We start from the raw sequence: 26351 nt of genomic DNA, 5'->3' as shown, positions 1-26351 counted from the left end.
TGGCAAAAGTTATGCAGCCACCAAGTTTCAAATTAGGATGCTCCATATGCAAAGACATTCTAATGTTTCTGCTGCATACCACTACCATATTTAGTGTATGATATAAATATTGTAGCAGGAATGCTTTTAAACAGCATTTCAAACACATTAACATGTCTTATCGAATATGAAGGGTATGATTTTCTCATTTGATTTTTTTTCTGGGTTTATCTATTTACCCTTTGGATAAAAATAGTTTGGTTTAATAGTAACAATACAAAAGCATTTACTTATCTCTTTTGGGGGGAGTTGGGTCTATTTCCAGCCATGCTTGGGGGGTCACACTCCTGGCTCTGTGCCCAAGGATCCCTCTGGAAGGGCTCCAGGATCATATGGGTGTACTGGAGATTGAACTGTGCTGGCCAATTACAAGGCAAGCTCCCTACCTATCTCTTCAGCTCCTGTTGAACTCTTCTTTTTCTTATGTCCTAATCTGATCCTTCTGTAAATGCATTTACTTTTTTTTTCTATGTGACAGATGCCTTGTAAGTGTCTAGATACCATGATCAGTTTCAATAGTGTTGTTGGATATCAACAGCTCAGTCTCATGAAGGAAAATCAGGTGTACTAGGTGTGGGAGCAGCAAATGCCTAGAAAGAGATGAGCAGGAACTTTGTATTTGGGGAAGGATGAAGAAAGGCTGGAGAATTTTAACTGATAAGATTATGTTTCAGCAGTGGACTGGAGGAGAATAAAGAATTCTCCAAGGAAGGCAAGAGGCCTGACAAGTTGTCTTGACATGTCTTTGAGCTACTTGAAACTGCAGGAGAATGCTTGGGCAGGATTCAACCTGCAGTAGGCCGTAACAGCTCCCTGTAAATTTAGTTCTTTAGCTCAAGGCATACTTTTTATGTTGCAAGATGCATCTTTTATGAACAATTTGCAAGAATGCCTTACACATTTAAGCATGTGGCGTGGGTGGGAAAATGTGAGAAATAAGCAAAATTCATGTCTTCTTTTCTTTTAGGAAAAAAGATCACTGCTCGAAAAAAAACTGTCTTTGGAGAAGCAGTTATTGCAACTCAAACCCAACATCACATATGCTAAAAGGTTTGAAAAATTTCCTCTGAAGCAGAAGCAGTTCCCCACACTTTTTCTGTTAACCTGTTCACTGGCCAGTGAACAGAAACTTTCCACACCCCACATCCCAAAACTGGCCAACTATAAATTCATAGGAAGGAGAGTTTGTAGGATTCATAATCATGGTGTCCCCTTTTACCCTTCCCTCTTTCTTTTGACCCCTCCATCTGCTGCTGGGGCATGGATGGGGAGGCGGAGCTCATTGGGGTACAGGGAAACTGATAGGAGTGTCAAAGTGTAAATCTTTTTAGAGTTAAGGAATGGAATGCGTGAACTTCTCCATCATCTGATATTTAAAAAGATACTGGACTATCTTTATTATCTCAATGCTTTTGTTGTTGTTGTAAAGAGGAAATTTGAACCATCCTAACAGAGTGTTTACATATCAGGTTGTGCTCAAGATCCTTGGAGGGCAAAGAAACAGAGATCTTTCAGAGGATTGAGAAATAGGGTTCCTCAGAAAAATAATCTTTCTAGAGTAGGGAAGGATGAGTTGAGGACATTAGGATTGAATGTAGACATGAATCTAGCCTTCAGCCAGAGTTAAAAATCAAAATTTCTCTACTAAGAAGAGATAAAAGAGAGAAACATAAGGAAGAAAAGATAATCTGATTTGGAAATTTCCTGGAAACAATGAGGAAGAACTTGAAATGTTTTGCAGAGGCAGGCTGGCTGTGACTATTCATGAAATATAAAAATACTTTCAGCCAGTAAAGTAGGGTTAAAAAAATGATCTTGTGTTCAAGGATGACCCAGGAACTCTGGGATCAAAGGGTGACTGTTGTTATTGTTATGAGATTTATACTCATGGAAATTTTCAAGAATACAATACCATTTGAATTATCATCACCGGGCTGGACAATCGGTACCAAAGGACCTTTATTTTCATATTTTCACCATGGGAATAATGCCACAGTAAACATGAGAATAAAACTAACTTTTCATAATCCTGAATTATGAATTTATAATTCATTTTTACCTTGAAGTAGGTTTGATGGATCATATATAAGTTTTTTACTTGGTGGCGGGGGGGTGTTGGCCACACCCAGTGATGCTCTGTGCTTATTCCTGGCTTTGCACTTAGGAATCACTCCTGGTGGGGCTCAGGGAACCAGATAAAGTGGTGGGAACCAAACCTGGGTTGGCATGTGCAAGGCAAGCTCCCTACAGGATTTAAAATCCTCTCCAGCCTGATTTAAAACCAAAAAAAAAAAAGTGAGAGATATTCATAGTTTGCCAAAATGATGATAAAATTTACATTACCACCAATGGACAGGTTCATTTTTTCTTCACACTCTCACTGACTTTAATCTTTTGTCTTTTTTATAGTAACCACTATAACTGGTGTAAGTTAAACCATCTCATTCTGGGCTTGAATTATATTTCTCTTAGTCACTGTCACTGTCCTCCCATGGTTCATCAATTTGCTTGAGCGGGTCCAGTAACGTCTCCATTGGAGACTTTGTTGTTACTGTGTTTGGCATATCGAATACATCACGGGTAGCTTGCCAGGCTCTGCCATGTGGGCGAGATACTCTCGGTAGCTTGCCAGGCTCTCCGAGAGGGGCGGAGGAATCGAACTCGGGTCGGCCATGTTGGCTGCGTGCAAGGCAAACGCCCTACCGCTGTGCTATCACTCCAGCCCGACCATATTTCTCTTATGATGAGAAATATTCTGCACTTTTTCTTTTTTCTTTTAATGGTGAAATAATATTTGTTCATTTATTTTTCTGTCTTCATAAACCTGTTGAGATGAGTTTAAAATGAAAGATTATGTGTAATTTATGCTGAAAAACCAGGATCAAGGAGTTGATCAGTCTTTCAAGGACCAAAGCCATTTGGGGATCTCATGATGCTTATTTGCTTATTGCTGGAGCCCTTTAAATAAGATACAAGATTTCAGTTACAAGGCTTCAATAAGATACAGGTTTTTAAATAAGATATAAGGTTTCACTTACAGATGGAGAGTATTCTGCACCTTTTCACATATCTCTTGGCTATTTGAATTTCTTCTCTCTAGAAATGTTTATGTTCTTTCAATTAGGTAACTTAGTATTTTAGTACTCAGTTGTATGATTTTTTCACATCTATAGGAAATAAACTACTATTGGAGATATAACTTTTTCTATTTGATAAGTTGCATTTCACTTTGTTGTCTCTTTCTTTGATTTTACAGAAAAATTCTAGTGTGATATTGTTTTACTTGTTTTTTTTTTTTTCTTTTGTTGCCTGGTTCTTTCTGTGTCATATCCAAAACTCATTGCTGAGACCAATGCTAAGGAAGTTTCTCCTTATTTTCTTCTAGGAATTTTAGAATTTCAAGTTTTGTCTTTAAATCCCTAATCTATTTTTAGCTGATATTTTGTATTTGGTTAGAGATGTACAAGTTCATCCTTTTACATGTGGATATTGATTTCTCATTACCATATGTTTAAGAGACTGTTTCCATTGTGGTCTTGGCATCTTTATTGAAGATCACTTGACTGGAAATCTTTTGTCTATCTCTTAAGTTCTCTCTTCTGCTCCATTGATAAATACATTTGTTTTAGTGCTGGCACTGAGCTCTTGATTCATATTACTTTATAATATATTGAGAAGTCAAAAGATGCTGTGTCTCCAACTTCGTTCTTGATGTTCAGGATGGTCTTAGCCTTTGGCTGTCTGTTGTAATTTCACATGTAATTTAAGGTGGTTCTTCTATTTCTCCCCTACTTCTGTGAAAATGTTATTGGGATTGCCTTGTTTCTGAAAGTCGCTTTGGGTCTTGCAGATGCTTTAACAATTTATGTCATCCAACTCACAGACAGATGTCTTTTCATTTGTTTCTATCTCAAAATAGCCTTTATTAATAAAACTAGAGTTGACATTAGGACAGTGCTGAAGGATCATGGGCAGTTTGCTGGTTCAGGGGAGGGGTACAACAACTTTATATATCAGTACACCATAATGTAAACACCATTACAGCCACATCACCTTGACTAGGAGACAATTTTTAAATAAAAGAAGGGTTTTTTTTTTATCATTTTTAAAAGAAATGTTCATTTTAAATTCCTTCATTAATGCTTTACAATTTTCATTGTTCAAATCTTGGTTAAGCAAATTTGTTGTCCAAGTCTTTGGTTAAGAAAATTCCTAAGAGTATTTTATTGTGTTGTGAATATAAATGTTTTTTTCTTAATTTCCCCTTTGGATTGTTTGTAACTTATCTATAGAATTATCACTTCATGTGTTATCTTTGTAACCAGAAGCTCTACTAACTACGTAAGATCTACTACTTTTTTGTGTCAGTTTTAGAATTTCCTATGTATATGCTAATATCATATGCAAACAGAGATAATTTACTTTTCCCCTTCCAATTTCGATGTCCTTTCTTTTTCTTGCTTATGTTCCCTATCTAGGACTTCCAATATGTGTTGAATAGCACAAGAGCATCCTTGCCTTGTTCCAGGTCTTAGAATAAAAGATTTAGTTTTCCCCACTGATTAAGAAGTTTGCTGCAGATTGCCCTATATAGCCTTTAATGTGTTGAAATAAATTACTTCTATACTTATTTTGTTGAGATTATTTATCATGAAAAGCCATTGAATCTTGTCAGATTCTTTCTCTGCATCTGTTAGATGATCATGTGCTCTTGGCTTTCAGTCTGTTAATGTAGTATATCACATTGATTGATTTTCATAAATATAATGTTCCTGTTGCTCTAAATCATTGCCAAGACTTGGCATTTTCAGTCTTGTTAAATTTCATCTATTTTGGTGGTTGTTTGATGGTATATGCATGTGATTTTAACTTACACTACTTTGAATTTTAATGCTGTTAAGCATCTTCATATGTTTATTGTCTGTTTGAATAGTTTTTTTTTTCTGGTGAAGTGCCGTTTCAAGTCACTTTCAAACTCTTTTACTCCTTGTATGTCCCATTGGGTCATAGATATTCCTTATATATTTTAGACGTAATGTCTTTATTTGCTATTTGAATATGAAAACAATATTCTAGAATTTGCTGTTCACATTCATTTGATGGCTAGAAGTTAAAAATTTAATTTCTAGTCAAATGTATTAATCTTTGCCTTTGTGGGATTAATATTGTTTTGCATTAAATTAAAAAAAATTCCTCTAGTCCAGATTCATGAAGATTCTTCTGTGTTATTTTTGAATGCTTTTCATGTCCAAGTTTTAGACACAATGTGGAATTTATATTTATTTTGAGGTTAGAATAAAATTTTTCTTTGCTTCATGTGAATATCTAATAGTCTCAGTACCATTTGCTGAGACCAGGCTTTCTATAGCAATCTGGAAAACTACTTTCTATAATCCAAGTCTTTGTCTACACCTCTTTGATATATGTACATATAATAAGTTTAGTTAGCATAATTGTCATGATATACCATAATTTGTTTTACAGATTCTTCTTTTGATAGATTGTTTCCCATTTTCTTATGGAAAATAAGGAGCTATATTTAATACACAGTTTGCTATATATGTGCTGTATAATTATATAGTATTTTAAGCATGTTACAAGATTGCTTAGAATAAATAAACAATGACTATCATTGTTTATCACCTGTATTTAAAAATGATTGCATTTTATATAAATTTTTAACAGAAAAATTAACTTTTTCTAAATCTCTCATGAAAAATCAATAAGAAAAAAATTTAAAAACTTTTAAATATTCCAAGTTGCCTTCAAATTATTCATCTTTGAGACACTACATAATATTCTACAATTATTGAAACAATCTTAGTAGTTTGGCAGTGTTCTGCTTTAAGCCTGACAAAGGATCAACACAATCACTAATAACCCTGAGAATTTTGGGGGAGTGGAGGGGTGCAGAACCTGTGTACTCAAGGCATACTTCCAGCTCTGTCTTCAAGAGTCACTTTTAGCAATGCTTGGGGAACCTTATGTGGTGTCAGCATTAAACCCTGTCTGCTGTGTGCAAGGCTATCATTTTACCCCTGTGGTCCCTGAACATAGTGATTTAAACAAAATCCTCCAAAGCATATTACATTTGATAATCAATGTTTTAGTGCAAGATATGAACAAAATCAACTTTTGTTGAAAAAAGCAAGTTTTTTCCTAATTATAGCATGTTCTATAGTTTCGTATGAATTCTCCTGGCCTGTATATTTACACACTATAAAAGACCTGCCTTGGATATTGGCATTGGCTACTAATTGTTGAAACAGGGCAAATTAAAATCTTATTAACATGTTGTCTTGTAAATAGCTTATTTTTCAAAAATATATTCATTTTATGTCTTTAAGTTTGCAGCGTGCCACAATTAGAAGCTAAGGATTTATAGAAGAGAAACTTATTGCATTTCAGTAGTTAAAATGCAGTAGGAGGTGGTTTCATAAGAAACATTAAAAAGGCAATAAGAACCTATGTGGCATACATTCCAATCAAATGGTGGTGGGGGGTGCCAACAGAATAAGAGTTGGTTGTACATGTTGTGACTGCCTAAATCTAATCAGTGGGATTTCTTTTCACTTGGAATAGAAGCTTATGAAATCCACTTATGGAATAATTTAAATACTGTCATCTGTTTCAGCAAATTTTTGGCTAATAAATCAAATTGCTTTAATTTTTGAAATACAGCTTTGGCAGTACTGTTTTCTATGGAAAAATAGAATATAATCTTTTAAAGTAATACAGGTTAATAATTATCTGCTCAATGGAAGCTTAGGAAGGTGGTATGATTTCTCCAATGTTATATGTTTCCAAGTTTGGTTGGTTTTAACACAATGCACATTGCCACCTAGCATTCATAATTTTCACAGGAGACAAAACAGTCCAGCTACTTATATGGACTGTAGGAAATTATGAATAAGTGATTTCAGGCTTACCTAAATTTTTAGATAATACTAAAAGCATTAAATAAAGGCTGGAGCTATAGCACAGCGGTAGGGCGTTTGCCTTGCACGCAGCCAACATGGCCGACCCGAGTTCGATTCCTCCGCCCCTCTCGGAGAACCCGGCAAGCCACCGAGAGTATTCGATATGCCAGACACAGTAACAACAAAGTCTCCAATGGAGCCGTTACTGGGCCCGCTCGAGCAAATCGATGATCAACAGGAGGGCCTTTACCTTTACCTTTACTCAAAGCATTAGTGGGAAATTAGTTTTCTCCTTTTTTTTTTTCTTGCCCTCTGTAAAGGTGGGGCAATTGTCCAAAGTTGGAAGAAATAAAAAGTACAGGAGATCTGTAGTAAATCCTAACCTATATCACTGAAAATTGGTTTCTGGTGTGGTGTGGTGTGGTGTGTGTGTGTGTGTGTGTGTGTGTGTGTGTGTGTCTGTGTCTGTGTGTGTCAGTATGTGTGTGTCTGTGTCTGTGTGTGAAATCTCCACCCTTGACTTTTTGATCTAGCTTTGCTGAATACACATCATTATTTGTGCATTGCAATGGGTGGTAGGTTTTGGGGTTTTCAGAGGCAAGACAGATTTGGTGTGTAATGACTTAATTCAGCTTAATAATAAATTTAACCTCTGTGGGAAAGGAAGAGGAAGTAACAGATGTCCAGAGGGTACTTTTGAATTGGGATATTACTTGCCTTTCAAGTTCTTACATGAGATTGTCTTGCGGGGCTTATGGAGTCCTTGGAGTTCTGTGTATTTCAACCCTGTGGTGCCCTCCACTCCACGTAAGATTCAGGATGGGGGGCTGGAGCGATAACACAGCTGTTAGGGCGGTTGCCTTGCATGTGGCCGACCCGGGTTCGATTCCCACATCCCATACAGTCTCCTGAGCACCGCCAGGAGTAATTTCTGAGTGGAAAGCCGGGAGCAACCCCCGTGCATCGCCGGGTGTGACCGAAAAAGCCAAAAAAAAAAAAAAGAGTCAGGATGGTGTGTGAGGAGGGTATGGTGGCACAAAGTAACTCATTAGCAAGCCCTCCTCTCTCTTTCCCTGGGTCTTGCCAGTTGCCGAAATCTTCAAGCGGAGATTTCCCTTCTCCAGGAGCAGATCTCGCACCTACAGTTCGTGATTCACTCCCAGCACCAGAACCTGCGCGGCATCATCCAGGAGGTGAGATATATCAAGGGTGTAGCTCAGGTAGACGGGAGTTTGGGGAAGATCTAGACGAAGAGTTTATATGGTTTTTCCAGCGCTGCGAATCCTCTCCCCACTGGCATTTCCTTCTGTGGGGGTTTTGCGGAACAACGCAATGTTTCTAGTGTCCCTCCTGTCCCTCTGCCACAACTGATCCTGTTTTCAACGGGACATTGTGTTTGACACCGTTTTAGATGTTTCTGTGATTTTTTTAAGTGTTCTGAGACAGGTTTAGGACTCACCGACTTCATTGCTATTTTAAGATGTACATAAGGAGTTTCAGCCCTTTAAAAAAAAAAAATGAACTGTTTTCCTTATCAAAAATAAACATATTCTTTGAGAACACAATGGCAAGTGGAAAAGATGATTGTATCAGAAACCAAATGGATTTGGATCGTATATTCATATAATCTGCTTCAAGATTTTGATCTCAGTTGAGAGTTCTGCTGTACACTTAAAATTAGACCTCATTAACCATTTTGATCATGGTTATATGACAATAACATAAATGACAGTAGTTAAATAAATAACATAGTTAAATGACAATAACAACAGGTAACACAATTTTTCCATAAAATAACTTATATGCTTTACAGATTCATGCCTCTTCATGGTATGTTACCACACCACAACCCCCAGTGTACTGATGTGGCGTGACTCCACCACAATTCACTAGGTCCCTTTCAATTTGCCACCTCATCCTGTTTTGCTGACCACAGCTCTGCATACTACCCAAGACTTGTATTCAAAGGGAATTTTTGGTGCTTTTCTGATGTAACTGTCACGTGTGTGCTTGGTTTGGGTATTATCTCACCAAAAGGTACAGGAATAGGGTCATGGCCCTTGAGAGTTTGGAAGTACCTTGGTAGCACACTGTGGTTTTGACGAGTGAGGAAACTGACACACACAGTGGTCCAATGACAGACCTCATAGAGGTCCAGTTGGTCATAGAATCAATGTCTCTTTTTTCTGCCTTGTTCTACTCCTCATCAACCTTTCTTTTCCATTTTACTTGCCTCTTGGCTGATGTTTCTCTTCCAAAACAAAGTGACCTTATATCATTATGCAGCTGGTTGACCAGATATCTGTCTCAGGGAGCATCTTACTGAAGGCAGGGGCCTTTTATGCGGTTCACTGACCTCTGCTTCTGCTGGATGAAAGCATTACATGAATAAGCCTCGGAAGTAGACCAGGGAACTTTTCACAGGATGCCCCCTGCTGAATGTACTTTCAACAAATTTTTCAAAGATTAAATGTTTAACAGCACCACCTGCATGCTCTCATCCCCAGATGCCAATGTGCCCCACTGTTTTCTGTGCTCCCCCGAGTCGGCTAATGCTTTGGGATTTACTATTTTTTGTTTGATAAACATCATTAGTTGGCCATAGAAACATACAATTTCTGATTTATCTAACTGCCTCCTGCTGTCTGACACAATTTTGCAATTGTGCTTCCTAATTCTTAGATGGAAGGATTAAAAAGTAATTTAAAAGAACAAGATAAAAAAATCGAGAATCTGAAAGAAAAAGTTAACATACTTGAAGCTCAGGTAAGGAGGAAATCTTTTGAACAGTTTATGTGATAGTGAGCTCTTTTGTCTATGTGTGTGTGTTTGCGTGTGGTCAGTGTGAGTCTGTATCTGTGTAACAAAATTCCTGAGTGTTTCTAAATAGACATGTGAGTGTATGTGACTGAATGTATATGTGCATGTGCCTATATGTGTGTGTGTGTGTGTGTGTGCATGACATATTGTGAGTGTGTGTGTAAGCATGTAACCTATTTTGAATAAGAATTATAACTTATAACTTGGGGGCAGGAGTTTATTAAATTTATGTTATTAAGTTGTCTGACTTTACATCTTAGTAAATGATCATTAAAAGTTGTAGTTGATCTAGTTTTTCAAGAATACTTGCTCTTTTGAGGAGACAGATGATGATGGCTCTCAAACCACTTTGACTGGAATTTGAAGCTTGCTCATAACCGCTTTTGCTAGAATTCAGTTCTAACCACACAGAACTGCAGACCAGAGCAATGTAATCATTTCCAGTGGATGGTCCCCAGGTCACTGTGGTTTAGCAAATCATTGCTCTTAGCCACATTTACATAGGGCACACCACACAAACTCATGTTTTTCAGAAAACAGTGCTGAGTGTTTATGATATTCCAGTAAGTCTTTTAAGTTCTGGATCTATGTAAGGAACAGACTGTCCCTTAATTCATGTCTCTTCTACTTTAATTGAAGACAAGATGAAGAAATAACACTTGAGCTGGAGCAATAATACAAGGGGAAGGGTGTCTGCCTTGCACGCAGCTGACCTGGGTTCAATCCCTGGCATCCCATATAGTTCCCTGAGCACTGCCAGGCGTAATTCTTGAGTGTAGAGCCAGGAAGAAGAAGAAAGTAAAAGAAAGAAGAAGAAGAGGAGGAGAAGGAGGAGGATGAGGAGGAGGAGGATGAGGAGGTGGAGGTGGAGGAGGAGGAGGAGGAGAAGGAGGAGGAGGAGAAGGAGGAGGAGGAGGAGGAGGAGGAGGAAGAAGAAGAAGAAGAAGAAGAAGAAGAAGAAGAAGAAGAAGAAGAAGAAGAAGAAGAAGAAGAAGAGACGACACTTTAACAACTTAGTAAACAATAAGGGAAAGATAAGTACTCTGAGAAGGCAAGAACATAATGACATATAAGGAAATGGAGCTATGAGTTTCTCTTTGACCAGGTAGGTAGCTGCCCCAGGTGAATGTTTGCGTCATAAGGAGAAAACTAGCCTCTCCCTAGTCATACTTCATTGTAAAGCTCTAACCCTGAAATAATATCTGCAGGAGATACTAATGACTTGCCATGCATAAGGAAGATTACTGCCTATTTTGAAATTCATCACATAGCTGGGAGAAGTGATTTGGCTTATGAAAAAATATTAACAACTTGAAAATTCTTTTTTAAAAATAAATCCTTTTTAAAAACCAGGCAAATAGAGTTTCCTCAAATTAAAAATATTAGTCTCTTTTTGGGGCATGCTAAATATCTCATTTTGTTTGCTACTCTGATATTTTCTGGGAGAATTATTTACTACATTGCGCAAGTGATAAAGAAGTTTCAGAGAAGTTAAGAAAATTATTCAAGAACATCCAGATGCATTTGTATTTTCATGATTTTAAAACATATGCTCTCCACCCCATTCCCTATTAACTGCTTTTGTGGACAGTCAGATAAGTATATGTATGGGTTTGTGTGCATTGATATGTGTGAATATATATGTACTTAGAAAATAGTGTTTATAGCATTAAATCTTCAGCATTATATATATATATATATAATCGTTTTAGTCTATGCCACAGTTGCTATATTAAAATGTTTATTTTATAGGTTTTCAAGTCATATAAACAAATACTTTTTCTTGTGATTTTCTTTCTGCTTTAGTAGGTTTTGCCCTTCCGTTAAAAAGTAAGATAAAATCGGGCTGGAGCAATAGCACAGCGGGTAGGGCGTTTGCCTTGCACGCGGCCGACTCGGGTTTGATTCCCAGCATCCCAGATGGTTCCCTGAGCACCGCCAGGGGTAATTTCTGAGTGCAGAACCAGAATCAGGAGTAACCCCTGTGCTTCACCGGGTGTGAACAAAATATATATATATATGATAAAATTTACTCATTAACTATATAAAGGTAAAGGCCCTCCCGTTGTTCATCGATTTGTTTGAGTGGGCCCAGTAGCGTCTCCATTGGAGACTTTGTTGTTACTGTGTCTGGCATATCGAATACATCACGGGGAGCTTGCCAGGCTCTGCCGTGCGGGCGAGATACTGTCTGTAGCTTGCCGGGCTCTCCGAGAGGGGTGGAGGAATCGAACTCGGGTCGGCCATGTTGGTTGCATGCAAGGCAAACGCCCTACCGCTGTGCTATCACAATTCTTATTAAAATGAAACTTTTTATTTGAGGGAATTTGTGCACATACATCAATGCTCAGGAATCATTTCATGACCACGTGTAGTGCTGGGGATAAAATTGGGGTCAGTTACATGCAAGGCAAGCACCTTATACCCTGAGCTATCTTTCTGGTCCATTTTGAACTAGTTTTTAAAGCTCTTTAAAATATTTCCAGAAAATTTATACTTAACTCTACCAAAATTATTTGTTTCCCAACTTTGCATCACTTTTATCATTTTAATATGTGATGCTAAAATTCATCTAAATTTTCATGCATTACTAGTTTCTTCACTAATGACCTGCTCAGATAGAAGTGCATCTTCAGAAATTACTCTTTTTTTTTAAACTTCAAAGTTTATGCTTCTTTAGATAATCATGATCATCCCTAAAATTTAATTTAATTCTAAGTGGTGAGTTGATAGCAGATTGTGTGCAAAAGTTAGCTTCTTTTGGGAAACTGTGGATAAATTATCCTTGTCATAATTATGGCAGACATATTCTTATACGTAGTTTGTGATTTTGTGAACTAACAATGCTATAAAACTCATGCATATGGCTAGAATGGAGAAAAACTACACGATCCCATGAATCAAGAATAAATACCTAAATCTCATATCTAAAATAAATCAAAGTAAAAAATTGAAATAAATTAAAGTGAAGACAGTCTACATGATTACTATACTTTTGTACTGTTTGGTATTCAAAATCTTGAGAAACTAGGAACTTGTTTTGGAAGAAACATGGAGACAATTTTCAATTTGTCCAGCTCCATTCAATTTTTCATTTCAGCATATTCATTGTGAGCATACTATTATGTTTAAAATTGCGTCTTAAATTCAAGCATACTATACAGAGCAGTTTTTCTAAGCAAAATCCTTGGCCTATGATATGAGGCTACACTTGCTTGGATTGTGTCTTGGATTTATAGATATCATTTACACAAAGAATATTATTATATATATGATTCACACAAAGCATATTATTCTTGGAGTCTATAACTTCAAGTTTGAAGTAAAATTCTTAGCCAAGAGATAAGTATTCAATTCTTGTAATGTCACAGTGAAATAATATGTGTGAATACTTTTGCTCCATGATTTAGGTATTATTCAGAGTAGGTGGTGAGGTATAATGGGAGAAATCTCTATCTTGCCTCTGCTTTCTCAATTCCAGCTGCTTTCCATCTTAACTGCCACTTGAGTTACCCATGGAGTTTTGGAGACTCCTGAATCCAGAACGAAACTAAATTAAAATGAATCTCTAGTGATAGTACTCATGCATAAGCAGAATTTAAATGGCCTCAGGTTATTTCAATATTTAACCTGAACTGAAAACTACTGCTTCAGTCCAGTGCTTCTACAACTTAAATAGGTAACAAATCATTGTGTGAGTGTCTTAAAAACAGCAAATGACAACTGAGGTTTCTGATTCAGTAGGTTAGGTTGAGGATTGAGGATTGGTAGATCCCATAAATTCCCAGATTTTATTAATATTACTTATCCTAGAACCTTAGCACAGCGGGTAGGGCATTCGCCTTACAAGCGGCCAACATGGCCAATCCGAGTTCGATTCCTCCACCCCTCTCGGAGAGCCCGGCAAGCTACCGAGAGTATTCAATATGCCAGACACAGTAACAACAAAGTCTCCAATGGAGACGTTACTGGGCCCGCTCAAGCAAATCGACGATCAACGGGAGGGCCTTTACCTTTACCTTTACCTATCCTAGAACCATACTTTACTGTTGCTTGCTCTTTCTTTCTCACCCTTTCCTATCTGGCCTGATTCACCTTTTCTTCAAAGTCCAGATTAAATCTCCCTGACTATGTGACTATCACACATTAGTTCAGTCTCACTGATTATATTCCTATGCAGTAATTAGTTTCCTACTGAATTATGCTCCCTGACATTTTCTTCATTATCTACTTTCTTCCATCTTTCTCCTCTTACTATTTTTTTTTTGCTTTTTGTGTCACAGCTGGCAATGCACAGGGGTTACTCCTGGCTCTGCATTCAGGAATTACTCCTGGCAGTGCTTAGAGCACCATATGGGATGCTGGGAATCGAACCCGGGTCATCCGTGTGCAAGGCAAACACCCTACCCGCTGTACTATTGCCCCAGCACCTCCCCTTACTATTTTTAAAATTTTATATTTACATATGTCTCTCATCCCCTGCACATCGTTTTGCCTCCTGTACACTGCACAATGAAGATTCAGTCCTCTGCTGTCCTTCATCCCCTGTCCTTTATCCCATTCTTTCTACCCTTGGCTTTGTTCTATTGTCATGGCAGAAACTGCATCACTATGTAAGTGTGTATGTAAGTGTGTCAGTGGTTGGGTAGATTGTTGACAAATTTCATAATAATTTTCTTTCCCCTGTCACTTTTTTGGAACCTCTGGAAATCATTGAACCTCTGGGGCTTACCATTTACTTATTTATAAAATATAAGTAGCCTGGGCTAATTCCTGTGACTGAAGAACATCTTGCAGTGAAAAGACCCTGAACTCTGGAGTCCTGTAAAAACTGCACATCTATATCAATGTTGCCTGTGAGGTATCTGAGACAATTAAGTGATTTGAGGTTTTGGCAGCTTTGTTTCTTTAATATACATCAGTTACTGCACAGAGTTGAATTCTTAGCAAAGAAAAGGATGTATAGAAAGTTTCTGGCAAAAGTCTTGCCATATGCTAGATCTTTATAATTAACTCTTGTTTCTAGAAAAAGTTTATCATTAGGACATTAATTAAATTAATAAACTCAAAAAACTAAAGCAAATTAATTCCTTGGCTGATTATGCATGTCTTAAGTGTGTATTTAATTTTAGAAATAATAGTAATCCTCACCTGACTATATTCTATGTCCTAGCAGAATAACTGGAACAACAAACATGCCTAGAATTGGTGCAGGAAGTGGGCCGATCAGAAGCATTAAGAATGTGATTAATCAATTACTAGCTAAGTGATATCTGCATTTTTTTTCAAATTTAGAATAAAGAACTGAAATCCAAGGTGGCACTTTGGTGTGAAACTCCTAAAACAAAAGTGTCGAAGGCTGTCTCTACTAGGTAAGGTGCTTTTACCTCACCCTCTGCCTTCATGTTCTTGTTGAGCTTCCAGAAATGTGAACATGTATTCCACTTGAAGCAGTGAGATGAATATTTAGGTCATCATTTGTTTATTGTCTCTCAGTTTGATAAGAATAGGAATTGCATGATCCTGTCCACCATCAAATCTTCAGAATCAAACACACCTTACTAACCAAGTTAAGGCATGAATTTTTACCTCTGTTCTTCAGTAATGCAATAAAGCAAACCTGATCTTGGCTTCAATGCTTTCTCCAAACAGTAGAGATAATCTCTAGAGTTCTTGTTCTTTTATTGCTCACATTTTCTGTGCCATTAGGGGCATTTAACTCATAAATTATATTTATTTGAACTTTCATATCTGTATCTCAAATCAAATATATTATAAATGTCAAGAGAACAGGAATAGTTCCTTGAGTTTCACTTTATTTCCTGCACTACTAAGGACAAGTGTCCTCAATAAATACCTAATAATGAATGAACCAAGCATTGATAATGGCTCACTAAAGCAGTAGAAATGATAGTTGAAACCATGAAAGTCACATTTTAATGTTGGCAGAATTTGAAGTGACATTTCATTAGAAATGAAGGTCCCGAACACAAATCTGATTTCCATAATACTCTATAAAATGAACACTTTAAAAAACATAGTCTGTAATTACACGAATCATTTGAAAAGTGATTAAAAACTTACTGTTCCAGAAGCTTTTTAATTTTCCTGTATAGTCCCGCTAGAGCAGAAACCATTTTCTGGAACTGTTTTCGGCACAGTGCCTGAGGTAGAGAATCAGGCCCACTATGATTAAGCAATATCCATAAATTCATCTTCTTCAACATTCCTTGCAAGAGTGCTTTATTTTGTAATGCTACAAAGAGACAGAGACTAAGATGCAACTATTAGGAATAAGTCTCCTAGTACCTTTGGACCTTCAGATATCAATTGTTAATTTGGGAGCCACTGGACCTCTAAATTTTAATCAAGGAGAGAAATTAAACCCCAGAAGTATTAAAAAATAAAAAGAAGTGAAATGGTGATAGTTTAGAAAAAATACAAGGTAAATAAAGTAAATGTTTAATTTTACTTACTTATCATGGTAAGTCATCATGACTTTGTAAGTGTTGGCAGGGAGGTCTTACTGTTTTTGTCATTGTGTTGTGGCCACATTTGGTTGTGGCCAGGGCTTACTCTTGGCAGGCTTGAGGGACTATGTAAGGTTCTAGGGATAGAGATCTGTTTGGCTGCATACAAGGCAATCACTTTACTCGCTGTACTGTATCTCTGGACCCTGTCATACTTTTTTGGTCCCTAACCAGGTATCATTGCTCTAGACCTCCTCCAACCTCATTCTTTTTGAATCAGGAGGAAATGAAGTATAAACAGAGCGTAGAAGAGTTGTGCCATCATAGAACTACTGCAGCATCAAATGCTGAGATTGACCGGTTTGTGTTGGAAAGAATGGCTTCTGAGGCCAATTTTTTAAATTTGTTTAATTTGGGGGCCATACCTGGTTGTGCTCAAGGAATACTCCTGGATCTGTGCTCAGAGATCACTCCTGTCGGTGATAGGAGTTGAAATTCATATTTATTATGTGCAGGGCAAGTACCTTATGCATGGTACTATTTCTTAATTTTTTAGCAGCCATTAATTAACAGTACAAACTCTACTAGTTTTAAAGCCTGTTATTCCTCCCAGTAACTTGGGGAAATAAAATGAAGAAATTTCTTAATTTAAATACTGAAACACTTGAAAATATGGCTTTCAGAACATGATCTTTATGGATGTATTGATATAATGGTATCAAATTTCATGTTTGAAAATGAAATTTGACCTATTGACTGTTTTGAGAATGTGAGTTATGGTATGATTTAATACATTTGGACTCACTGCTATACAATGGCATATAATTCTAGGAGACATTAGAATGTAAAAGTCCCCATTACTGTGAAAAATGTACATTAAAAATTAACCTTGACAAATCTTTAAGTTACCCATAACATATAGCTCTGTATTCATAGTAGGAAATTTTTTTTCTTGTGAACTAGAACATTAGCTATATTTTCAGTTGATCAGAAGTGGCATGCCAAAGATTAGAACATTATTAGACAACAATGAAAACAACATACACATATACTCACACTGAGACATATGTATATGTATGTATATATACACATATACATACATATGTATATGTGTATATACATATATACACGGGCTGGAGCGATAGCACAGCGGGTAGGGCGTCTGCCTTGCACGCAGCCAACATGGCTGACCCGAGTTCGATTCCTCCGCCCCTCTCGGAGAGCCCGGCAAGCTACCGAGAGTATTCGATATGCCAGACACAGTAACAACAAAGTCTCCGATGGAGACGTTACTGGGCCCGCTCGAGCAAATCGACGATCAACGGGAGGGCCTTTACTTACTTGGGTGGAGCGATAGCACAGCGGGTAGGGCGTTCGCCTTACACGCGGCCAACATGGCTGACCCGAGTTCGATTCCTCCACCCCTCTCGGAGAGCCCGGCAAGCTACCGAGAGTATTCAATATGCCAGACACAGTAACAACAAAGTCTCCAATGGAGACGTTACTGGGCCCGCTCGAGCAAATCGACGATCAACGGGAGGGCCTTTACCTTTTTACATATATACACACATATATACACACCCACCAACTGCCCCCGGCGCCAGGTAATCCCATCAATGGCCAAGACCCAGAGATTATAAAACCCAGCTCCCAGAAGAGAACAGCGCAGAGTCTCCTGCCCCCGTGCCTGGCTGTCCTCACCGGGGCCTCTTGGTGGGGGGTGGGTTGAGTTTTCCTCCCTGCCCCAAGCAGAGCTCCAGCAGCCAAAGACCTCCAGAACCAGCCACAGCCATGCTTAGACCACTCTCCACACACATGAAGGAGCTAGCAGAGGAACACAGGCATGCAGGTTCCGGGGCTGAGATCTCCAAGCCTGCTTGGATCGGGACTGGGCTTCCTCCACCCAGATCCCCCATATTCCAGTAGGTAGGCGTCACACTCACCAACTGCCCCCGGCACCAGGTAATCCTATCAACGGCCAGGACCCAGAAACTATAAAACCCAGCTCCCGGAAGCATGCAACCACATCTGCGGCCGCGTGACATCTTATTATCTAGTTCTTACTCTGGAGAACTCTGCAGGCTACCGAAAACATCCTGCCCGCACCGCAGAGTCTGGCAAACTCCCCATGGCATACTCAAATGCCAAAAACCAGTAACAATGATGGGTCTCATTCTCCTGACCCTGAAAGAGCCGTGAATATGGCGCTTTCTAAAATCTCAAGAGCTAGGATGAAGGAGATGTTACTGGTGCCTGCTCGAGGAAATCAATGATCTACAGCACGATTTTGATCGTGCTCGTGATATATACACACATATACATATATGTGTATATGTATACACACATATATACACACGTATGTATACATACATATACACATTTCTCAATGAGTATATGTGTATGTTGTCATTGTTGTTTAATATGTGTGTATATATATGTACATATAGATAGATATTCCTGTGTATGCACACATCTAGAATTTTAATTTCATAATTTTAAACACGAGAAGCATACACAGTGAGAGGGAGAGTTCGGGCTCTGAGAAACCCAGGGAATGAAGACATCCTGAGGGAATAGGTGGTTTGTATCCCATGTCTCTGTTGTATGTGCGCACCTCTTCACTGAGTGGAATGGCAAAACACAGGCACATACTCTACGGCTTCTCTGCATTCTTGTCTCAGGATCGCTAGCTGAATTTGCAAGTTTAGTGTTTCCACATGTGATTCTACTGTGTCTGTTGGGTGGATGAAGAGATAGCAGTGATGCTGGGTTTTGATAATTGCATGGTTTTTTCCACAGTGAATTGAAGACTGAAGGTACTTCTCCCTATTCGATGATGATTAGGCTACGGAAATGAACTGACTGGCTGAAGATATGAATGAGAAAGATTCTGTGCATCTTATTTATTCCTCGAAACAGGCTAAACTTGTATGTCAAAATGGGTCAATGCCAGTATTTAATCAGAATTATTATATATAAATAGTTTTTCAGGGAGATATCATTCAAAATAACAAGATGAGAGGATAGAGTGATAAGACCGTTGGATAGGTCATTTGCATTGCACACAACCAACCCAGATTCCATCTCCAGCATCTCATATGGTCCCCTGAGCACTGCCAGGAATGATTCCTGAGCACAGAGTCAGGAGTGGCCCTGAGCACTGTTGAATGTGGCTCCAAACCCCAATACCAAACATCAGATGAATACATATTCAAAGAAAAATTCCTTCCAAAATGTTTAAATGGATGAAGAAATCAGGCATTTTCTCACGATGGAAGATGGATTTTGCTTCAACTTAAAAAACACTGATGTTTCTTTGTATATTTTGCTTAAAAGACTGGTTTAGCATTACCAACTTTGACTTTTTGATAGTGGTTTTTTTTATTATGTATATACATATAAAAGAACATATATACATATAAAAGAACTGTATATATGTATGAATAAATGGTATATTTTAAAATTGACCTCTGGATAATAAGAAATGCTTTATCATAATAAATACATTGCCTGGCACATTATTGGTGAGAGTCACTCTTTATGAGTCATGTAAAAGTAGTTCCTTTGCTATTTTCCCAACCCACAAAACAGTTTAAGTTTATAGATTCCTGTCTACCTCACTCCACCTTAGGAATCCCTGGGTCTTCACTTGTTCTGGAGATGAAAACTTGAAGCTAGAAGCAACTCTGCATAAATTCACACCATCAACTTTGCAACTCTGCCTTAGTGACTGATTTTCTTTTCAATATTCAGTTCTCTAAAGTCAAATATTGAATAGTGCAATATTGTTAACTAATATTTCCATGAATTACACACACAAACACACACACAAACACACACACGGGTTCAAAGAAACAGCAGCTGCTAGCTGTAGCCAGAAAGATTTGAGTACATAAAATTTTGATTATATGATGAGGGCTTTGGTACTAAATTCTGATACAGGCCTTCACTGAAGGTAGATTTTGTGGTTGCTATGACTAGCACCACACTCTGACTTGTAGAGATATATACATATACTCAGGAATTGAAACACATTTCAAGTAAATCAATATGGGATACTTTAGTCATTCCAAAGAGTAAATTACCTTTAGGTCTTGATCATCTTCTCTGCTTTGTAACTCTGAAAATTTTCTCAGGAAAGATGCTTCAAGCCTTACAGTGTAGAATATTAAATATCGGTATTATTTATGAACTATTAAAATGTAATTATAGATAAAATGAAATCATGCATTTATAAATGTATTAAACTACTGTAATCCCTGAAATGTTGCATCATTATGAATTTCCTGCTTCCTGTTTTATTGCTTATTAGGTTTTAAGGTGTAGAATCTAATAACATTTAAGGCAGCTAGCCTTAATAAGCAACAATTTTAAGTATCCTATATTAATTGCTTTAACAGTCTTTCAAAGAATATCCTTTTTTATAGTTTCTAGTGTATAGAAACAGATAGAGCAATTTGTTGTTATTTGCTAGCCTAATAGTGATGGAAAAAGCACTTGAATCTTTGACATGGCTATTTATATTCCTACTCTCTGTTTACTTGACACTTATATTTCCCATCTACAAAAATATTCTTTGGATACTCTAATAAACATTTTCCCTGGTGGTTGCCTGCATTATCCTTCGAGTAACAGTCAAAAGCAACACTAATGAAGTAAATATTTTGCTAAGATGAGTTGATCTTTCACCTGTTGAACCATCCATGTTAAAAATTCTAAAGAAAAGTTTACCTGCTAAGAATCTACTTATATTGGGGCTGGAGCAATAGCACAGTGGGTAGGGCATTTGCCTTGTACGCGGCTGACCCGAGTTTGATTCCCAGCATCCCATATGGTCCCCTGAGCACCTCCAGGAGTAATTCCTGAGTGCAGAGCCAGGAGGAACCCCTGAGCATCGACGGGTGTGACCCAAAAAGCCAAAAAAATAAAATGATTCTACTTACATTGCATTTATTTTTCATGACTTTATGCCACCTTGAGGACTTGGGGGTACTATATTGCTAGGCACATTTGTAGGGAAATTAGGCTCATGAATGCCTTAAGCATTTGCAATGTATAGGAAAATTCACCATTCATTAAAGACCTCTTAGATTCCTCCTCAATCACCATGCTGGATTATAATATATATGAGGCTTTTGACTATGTAACACACCTAAGAGCTTAAGTGATTCCCATCAGAACAATGTGTTATAAAAATTATCTTTGTGAATTGAAACCATTTTATTTTAAGAAATTTACTTAGAGAAGTGGGAGGGAAGACAAAGAGATATATATATACACATTCTAGAGAGAACACGGGCTTCTCCAACATGGGAAAAATAGAATAATGTTTAAGTTGTAATAAACTTAAAAGTGAATGATACTATTGTATTGTACTTTTGTTTCACTATATTAAGTTTTGAACAAGAAGGTAGGACCTGATCTCCTGATCTTGTGGTCTGCAGGTTCACTTTGGAATGGGCACTTTGGAATGTCTACAAAGACTAAGATTAGCAATTGTGGAAGCCTAAAAATGACCTAAACTTTTTCAAATACAAAATTATCTCTTAAGTAAATCAACAGCATCACTTATTTTTCATATATGCCCTGTCTCTCTAATTTTATTTCAATCTTTATCATTTGAAATGCCAGTTTCTTTGAGCATACCTGGGGCTCAGGGAGCCGTATGAGTTGCCAGGGATCAAATCCAGGTCAGTCATGTGCTAAGAAGATGCCTCACCCACTGTACTATCCTCTGACCCCAAAATTCTTTTTAAACAAACATTTCTAAGTGATAAAAAATTATTACATGGGATAATAAAATTTATTAGCTAAATACAAAATATTTCATCAATATTAACTAATAAAAGATGATAAGGTAAAAATTACAAGGCTAAAAAACACACACCTGGGCTAGAGAGATAGTACAGGGGGTACAGCGTTTGTCGAGCATGCAGTCAGTCAGGTTTGCTTGCTGGCACCCCATATGTTCCCCTGAGCCTTGCCGGGAACGATCCCTGAGTAAGCCCTGAACACTGTTGGGTGTGGTCTCAAAACACAAACCAAGTAGAAACAAGCAGACAAACAGAAAAGCAAACCAGAGACTGGAGAGATAGTTTAATGGTCCAAGTGTACACTTTGCATGCAGGAGGCCCAGGTTAGATCTCAAGCACCACACAGTCCCTTAAGCACTGCAGGGAGCTGCCTCCGAGTATAGCAGGATGTGGCCCAAAAGTCATATCCAAAGAGAAAAGAAGAGAAAATGATTCTATTCTATTAAAAAAATACAAAACCCAACATATTAAACATGATTTTACAGAAAAGATAACCACACCTATAATGGATAGAAAGAAGTCATAAATATACTAGTAGGGGATTGACTCAAGGCTATTTAATGAAGGGAGAAAAGTGCTCCAAATGGTATCAGAAATACTTAAAAATATCAACAAGGGAAATAATGAACAGAATTCTCTCTTCCCACAAAAAGCAGCAATTCACCAAATGGACAATAAGCCAATATGGTGGATAATATCCCTGTATCAATAATTATATTCTTTGTTATATACAAAATGCTAACATTTCTAGGAGAAAGCAGTCCATTATCTTTGCAAGTAGACAAGACTCTTGGTTCTAAAAGGATCACCCCTTGTTGGGAGGTTCCTCTCAGGATGGGAAATGCGTGATGAGAGTAGACTATAGACTGAACAAGATTGCCACTCAATGTCTCTTTTGCAAACCACAGCACTCAAAAGGAGAAAGATAACAAAAGGGAATGCCCTGCCACAGAGGTAGGGGGGGATGGGGGGATGGGGGGAGGGAGGGATACTGGGACTGGTGGGGGTGGAGAATGGGCACTGGTGGAGGGATGGGTATTCGATCATTGTATAACTGAAACCCAAGCACAAAAATTTGTAAGTCTACAACTGTACCTCATGGTGTTTCACTAATAAAAATTTAAGAAAAAAAATAAAAGAAATAGAATGGATTGGAGGCAAAGTAGAAACAGATGAGAAGCGACAGGGGACAGGAGACAAGGGGATTCAGGCACATCGGTGGAGTTAAGGAATAATAGAGCTAAATATCCAGACCACAGAGTCAGCAACACCAAAATCATGAGACCCAAACTTTAACAACCGGACTAAAGAAACGTGTCTGTAAAAAGGGCAGGGTTGGGGGCTGAGGTGGGGTATGGGAACATGGGTGGATGCAAGTTGACTCTGATGTGGGAATCCTGAACATCGTATATCTAAAACCCGACTAGTAATAACTGTAAATCACAGTGCTTTAATTAAAAAGGAATCGAACTTTTTACATAAAACACATTAGTATAGGTTCTAAATGTCATCTCCAACTTTATTCTTTCAAAAAAATTTTTATATTATTTATTTATTTTAATTTTTTAATCGTTATTGGGCTGGAGCGATAGCACAGCGGTAGGGCAGTTGCCTTGTGCCTAGCCGGGTTTGATTCCTACCCCCCTCTTGGAGAGCCGAGCAAGCTACCAAGAGTATCTCGCCTGCGTGGCAAAACCTGGCAAGCTACCTGTCAATATGCCAAACAAAGTAACAACAAGTCTCAAAAAATGGAGACGTTATTGGGCCCGCTCAAACAAGTCAATGAAAAACAGGAGGACAGTGTTTGTTTATTTTCAATCGTTATTTAAATGCTGGAGTTTACAGTACCATCAATGATAATTTCATACATATTTCATTTCAACACTACCAGAATACCCACTTCCCTCTACCAAGTCCCAAGCACCCCTTACATTCAAACCCCTCCCCAACTTGATTCTATGACTAACCCCAGTTCTTTGGCCTTTGTTATTACTTCACTGTGTGTCTCTAAATCCCACACACAATAAAGATCATTCTATAATTCTCCCTTTCAAAATAATCAAAATAAAAGTGTGGTTGGAAGACCTGCTTGGGATGGGAGATGTGTGATGAAAGTAGGGCCTAGATCAAACACGATGGCCACTCAATACCTCTATTGCAAACCACAACACCCAAAATTAGAGATAGAAAAAAAGGAATGCCCTGCCACAGAGGTGGGGTGGGGTGGGGTGGGGAGAATGAGGTGTGGGGGTTGAAAGGGATACTGGGATCACTGGTGGTGGAGAATGGGCACAGGTGGAGGGATGGGTACTCAGCATTGTATGACTGAAATACAAGCATGAAAGTTTGTAAGTCTGTAACTGTACCTCATGGTGATTCACTAATAAAAAATTTTAAAAAATGAAATAAAAGGATGCAAGCCATAAAAGAAAAAAGACTAGATAAAATTCAAATATTTTGCTCTGTGAAAGACACCATTAAACACACACAAAGAAGGGGAGAAATATTCCATTAAACACACACAAAGAAGGGGAGAAAATATTCACATCACATATAGTAGTTATACCCAGAATATATACATTAAAAGAAAACTTCATATGATTGTGATTTAGAATACGTCACGGGTAGCTTCCCAGGCTTTGCCGTGCAGGCAAGATACTCTCGGTAGCTTGCCGGGTTCTTTGAGAGGGGTGGAGGAATCGATAGCACAGCGGTAGGGTGTTTGCTTTGCGCGCAGCCAGCCCGGCCCAGCCTGGTTCGATTCCTCTACTCCTCTTGGAGAGCCCGGCAAGCTACCGAGAGTATCTTGCCACACACGCCAAAGCCAGGCAAGCTACCTGTGATGTATTCGATATGCCAAACACAGTAACAATTATCACAATGGAGACGTTACTGGGCCCGCTCGAGCAAATTGATGAACAACGGGAGGACAGTGACAGTGATTATGATTATCTTCCTCCTTCTCAGCATCATCATCCAACAAAATGTAGGATTGGAGAGTCATTTCACAAAAGAAGATATACAAGTTACTACATATATATTGGGCTGGAGCAATAGCACAGTGGGTAGGGCGTTTGCCTTGCAAGCGCCCAACCTGGGTTCGATTCCTCTGTCCCTCTTGGAGAACCGAGCAATCTACCGAGAGTATCCTGCCCACACAGCAGAGCCTGGCAAGCTCCCTCTGATGTATTCGATATGCTAAAAACAGTATCAACAAGTCTCACAATGGAGATGTTACTGGAGCCCACTCAGCAAATGGATGAACAACGGGAGAACAGTGCTACAGTGCTACATATATATTAAATATGATACATTGTTACTAGGTAAATGCCAATTAAAATCAGTGCTACCAGAGGCCCATTAGAATAGCTATAATTTAAAGGTCTGGCTACACTGAGTATGGAGCAATTGACTTCTCATATACCACAGGTTGAAGTGCAAAAATGGTATTACTACTAGGAGGAAGTTGGGGGGGCATAATGGGAGGGAAACTGGGAACACTGGTTCTGGGAAATGTACACTGGTAGAGACATGGGTGTTGGAACACTGTATGACTGGAACTCAATAATGAATAGCATTGTGATGGTCTAACTCATGGTGATTCAACAAATTATTTTTAGTGGCACCACTATTTTGTTTTGTTTTGGACCATGTCCAGCTGTGCTTAGGGCTTACTTCAAGCTCTGCACTCAGGGGTCACTTCAGGCTGTGCTTGGAGAACCATTTGGGATTTTACAAATCAAACTTTGGTCAGCCACGTGCATGGCAAACATCTTACCTACTATACGATCTTTCCAGCCTTACCCGCATTATTTTAAAAACATAAACAAAAGGCCTATTTCTTAAAGTTAAAAATATCTCCCTATGACCCAAACTTTTTATTCACTAATTTTACCCAAGTGGAAAAAAGTTTTACATAAAGATCACTTGATCACTTGATCACTTGACTTCCCTGTTAATCGTTGATTTGCTCGAGCGGATACCAGTAACATCTCCATTTGTCCCTGTCGCGTGCTAGTGTAGCCCAATGGCATCTGTTCGTTCTAGGAACATGAAGAGCCTCAAACCAATCGTTCATGATCTTGATGAAGAAGTCTGACCATCTGGTAGGTGGGCGGCCACGCGGTCTTTTGACGTTCCGTGGAATCCAGTCAGTAACGGGTCTAGTCCAGCGGTCCTCTCTAAATCTCATTATGTGACCAGCCCATCTGATTTTTGACAACTTGGCAAATGAGACAGAGTCCCTGATTCTTGATCGTCGACAGAGGTCGGAACTCTGGATTCTTTCT

The 26351-nt window shown here is 38.4% G+C and overlaps 1 protein-coding gene across 1 annotated transcript in view; it reads left to right on the top strand.

The window, feature by feature from the left end:
* Positions 1-19464, top strand: part of CCDC68 (coiled-coil domain containing 68) — a 51846-nt gene extending 32382 nt beyond the window's left edge. Inside the window, exons 7-11 of the mRNA XM_056138341.1 lie at positions 1007-1089; positions 8047-8152; positions 9642-9725; positions 15075-15151; positions 19049-19464. Coding sequence (XP_055994316.1) covers positions 1007-1089; positions 8047-8152; positions 9642-9725; positions 15075-15151; positions 19049-19106 — 408 coding nt within the window. The 3' untranslated portion in view covers positions 19107-19464. The remainder of the gene's footprint in view (positions 1-1006; positions 1090-8046; positions 8153-9641; positions 9726-15074; positions 15152-19048) is intronic.
* Positions 19465-26351: the final 6887 nt, after the last annotated feature.

The sequence above is a fragment of the Sorex fumeus genome, unplaced genomic scaffold (genome assembly GCF_029834395.1).
Source record: "Sorex fumeus unplaced genomic scaffold, SorFum_2.1 ptg000128l, whole genome shotgun sequence".
In the NCBI taxonomy this organism is placed as follows: Eukaryota; Metazoa; Chordata; class Mammalia; order Eulipotyphla; family Soricidae; genus Sorex; species Sorex fumeus.
The sequence above is the reverse complement of the archived record's forward strand: the minus strand, read 5'-3'. Positions and strand labels throughout refer to the sequence as shown.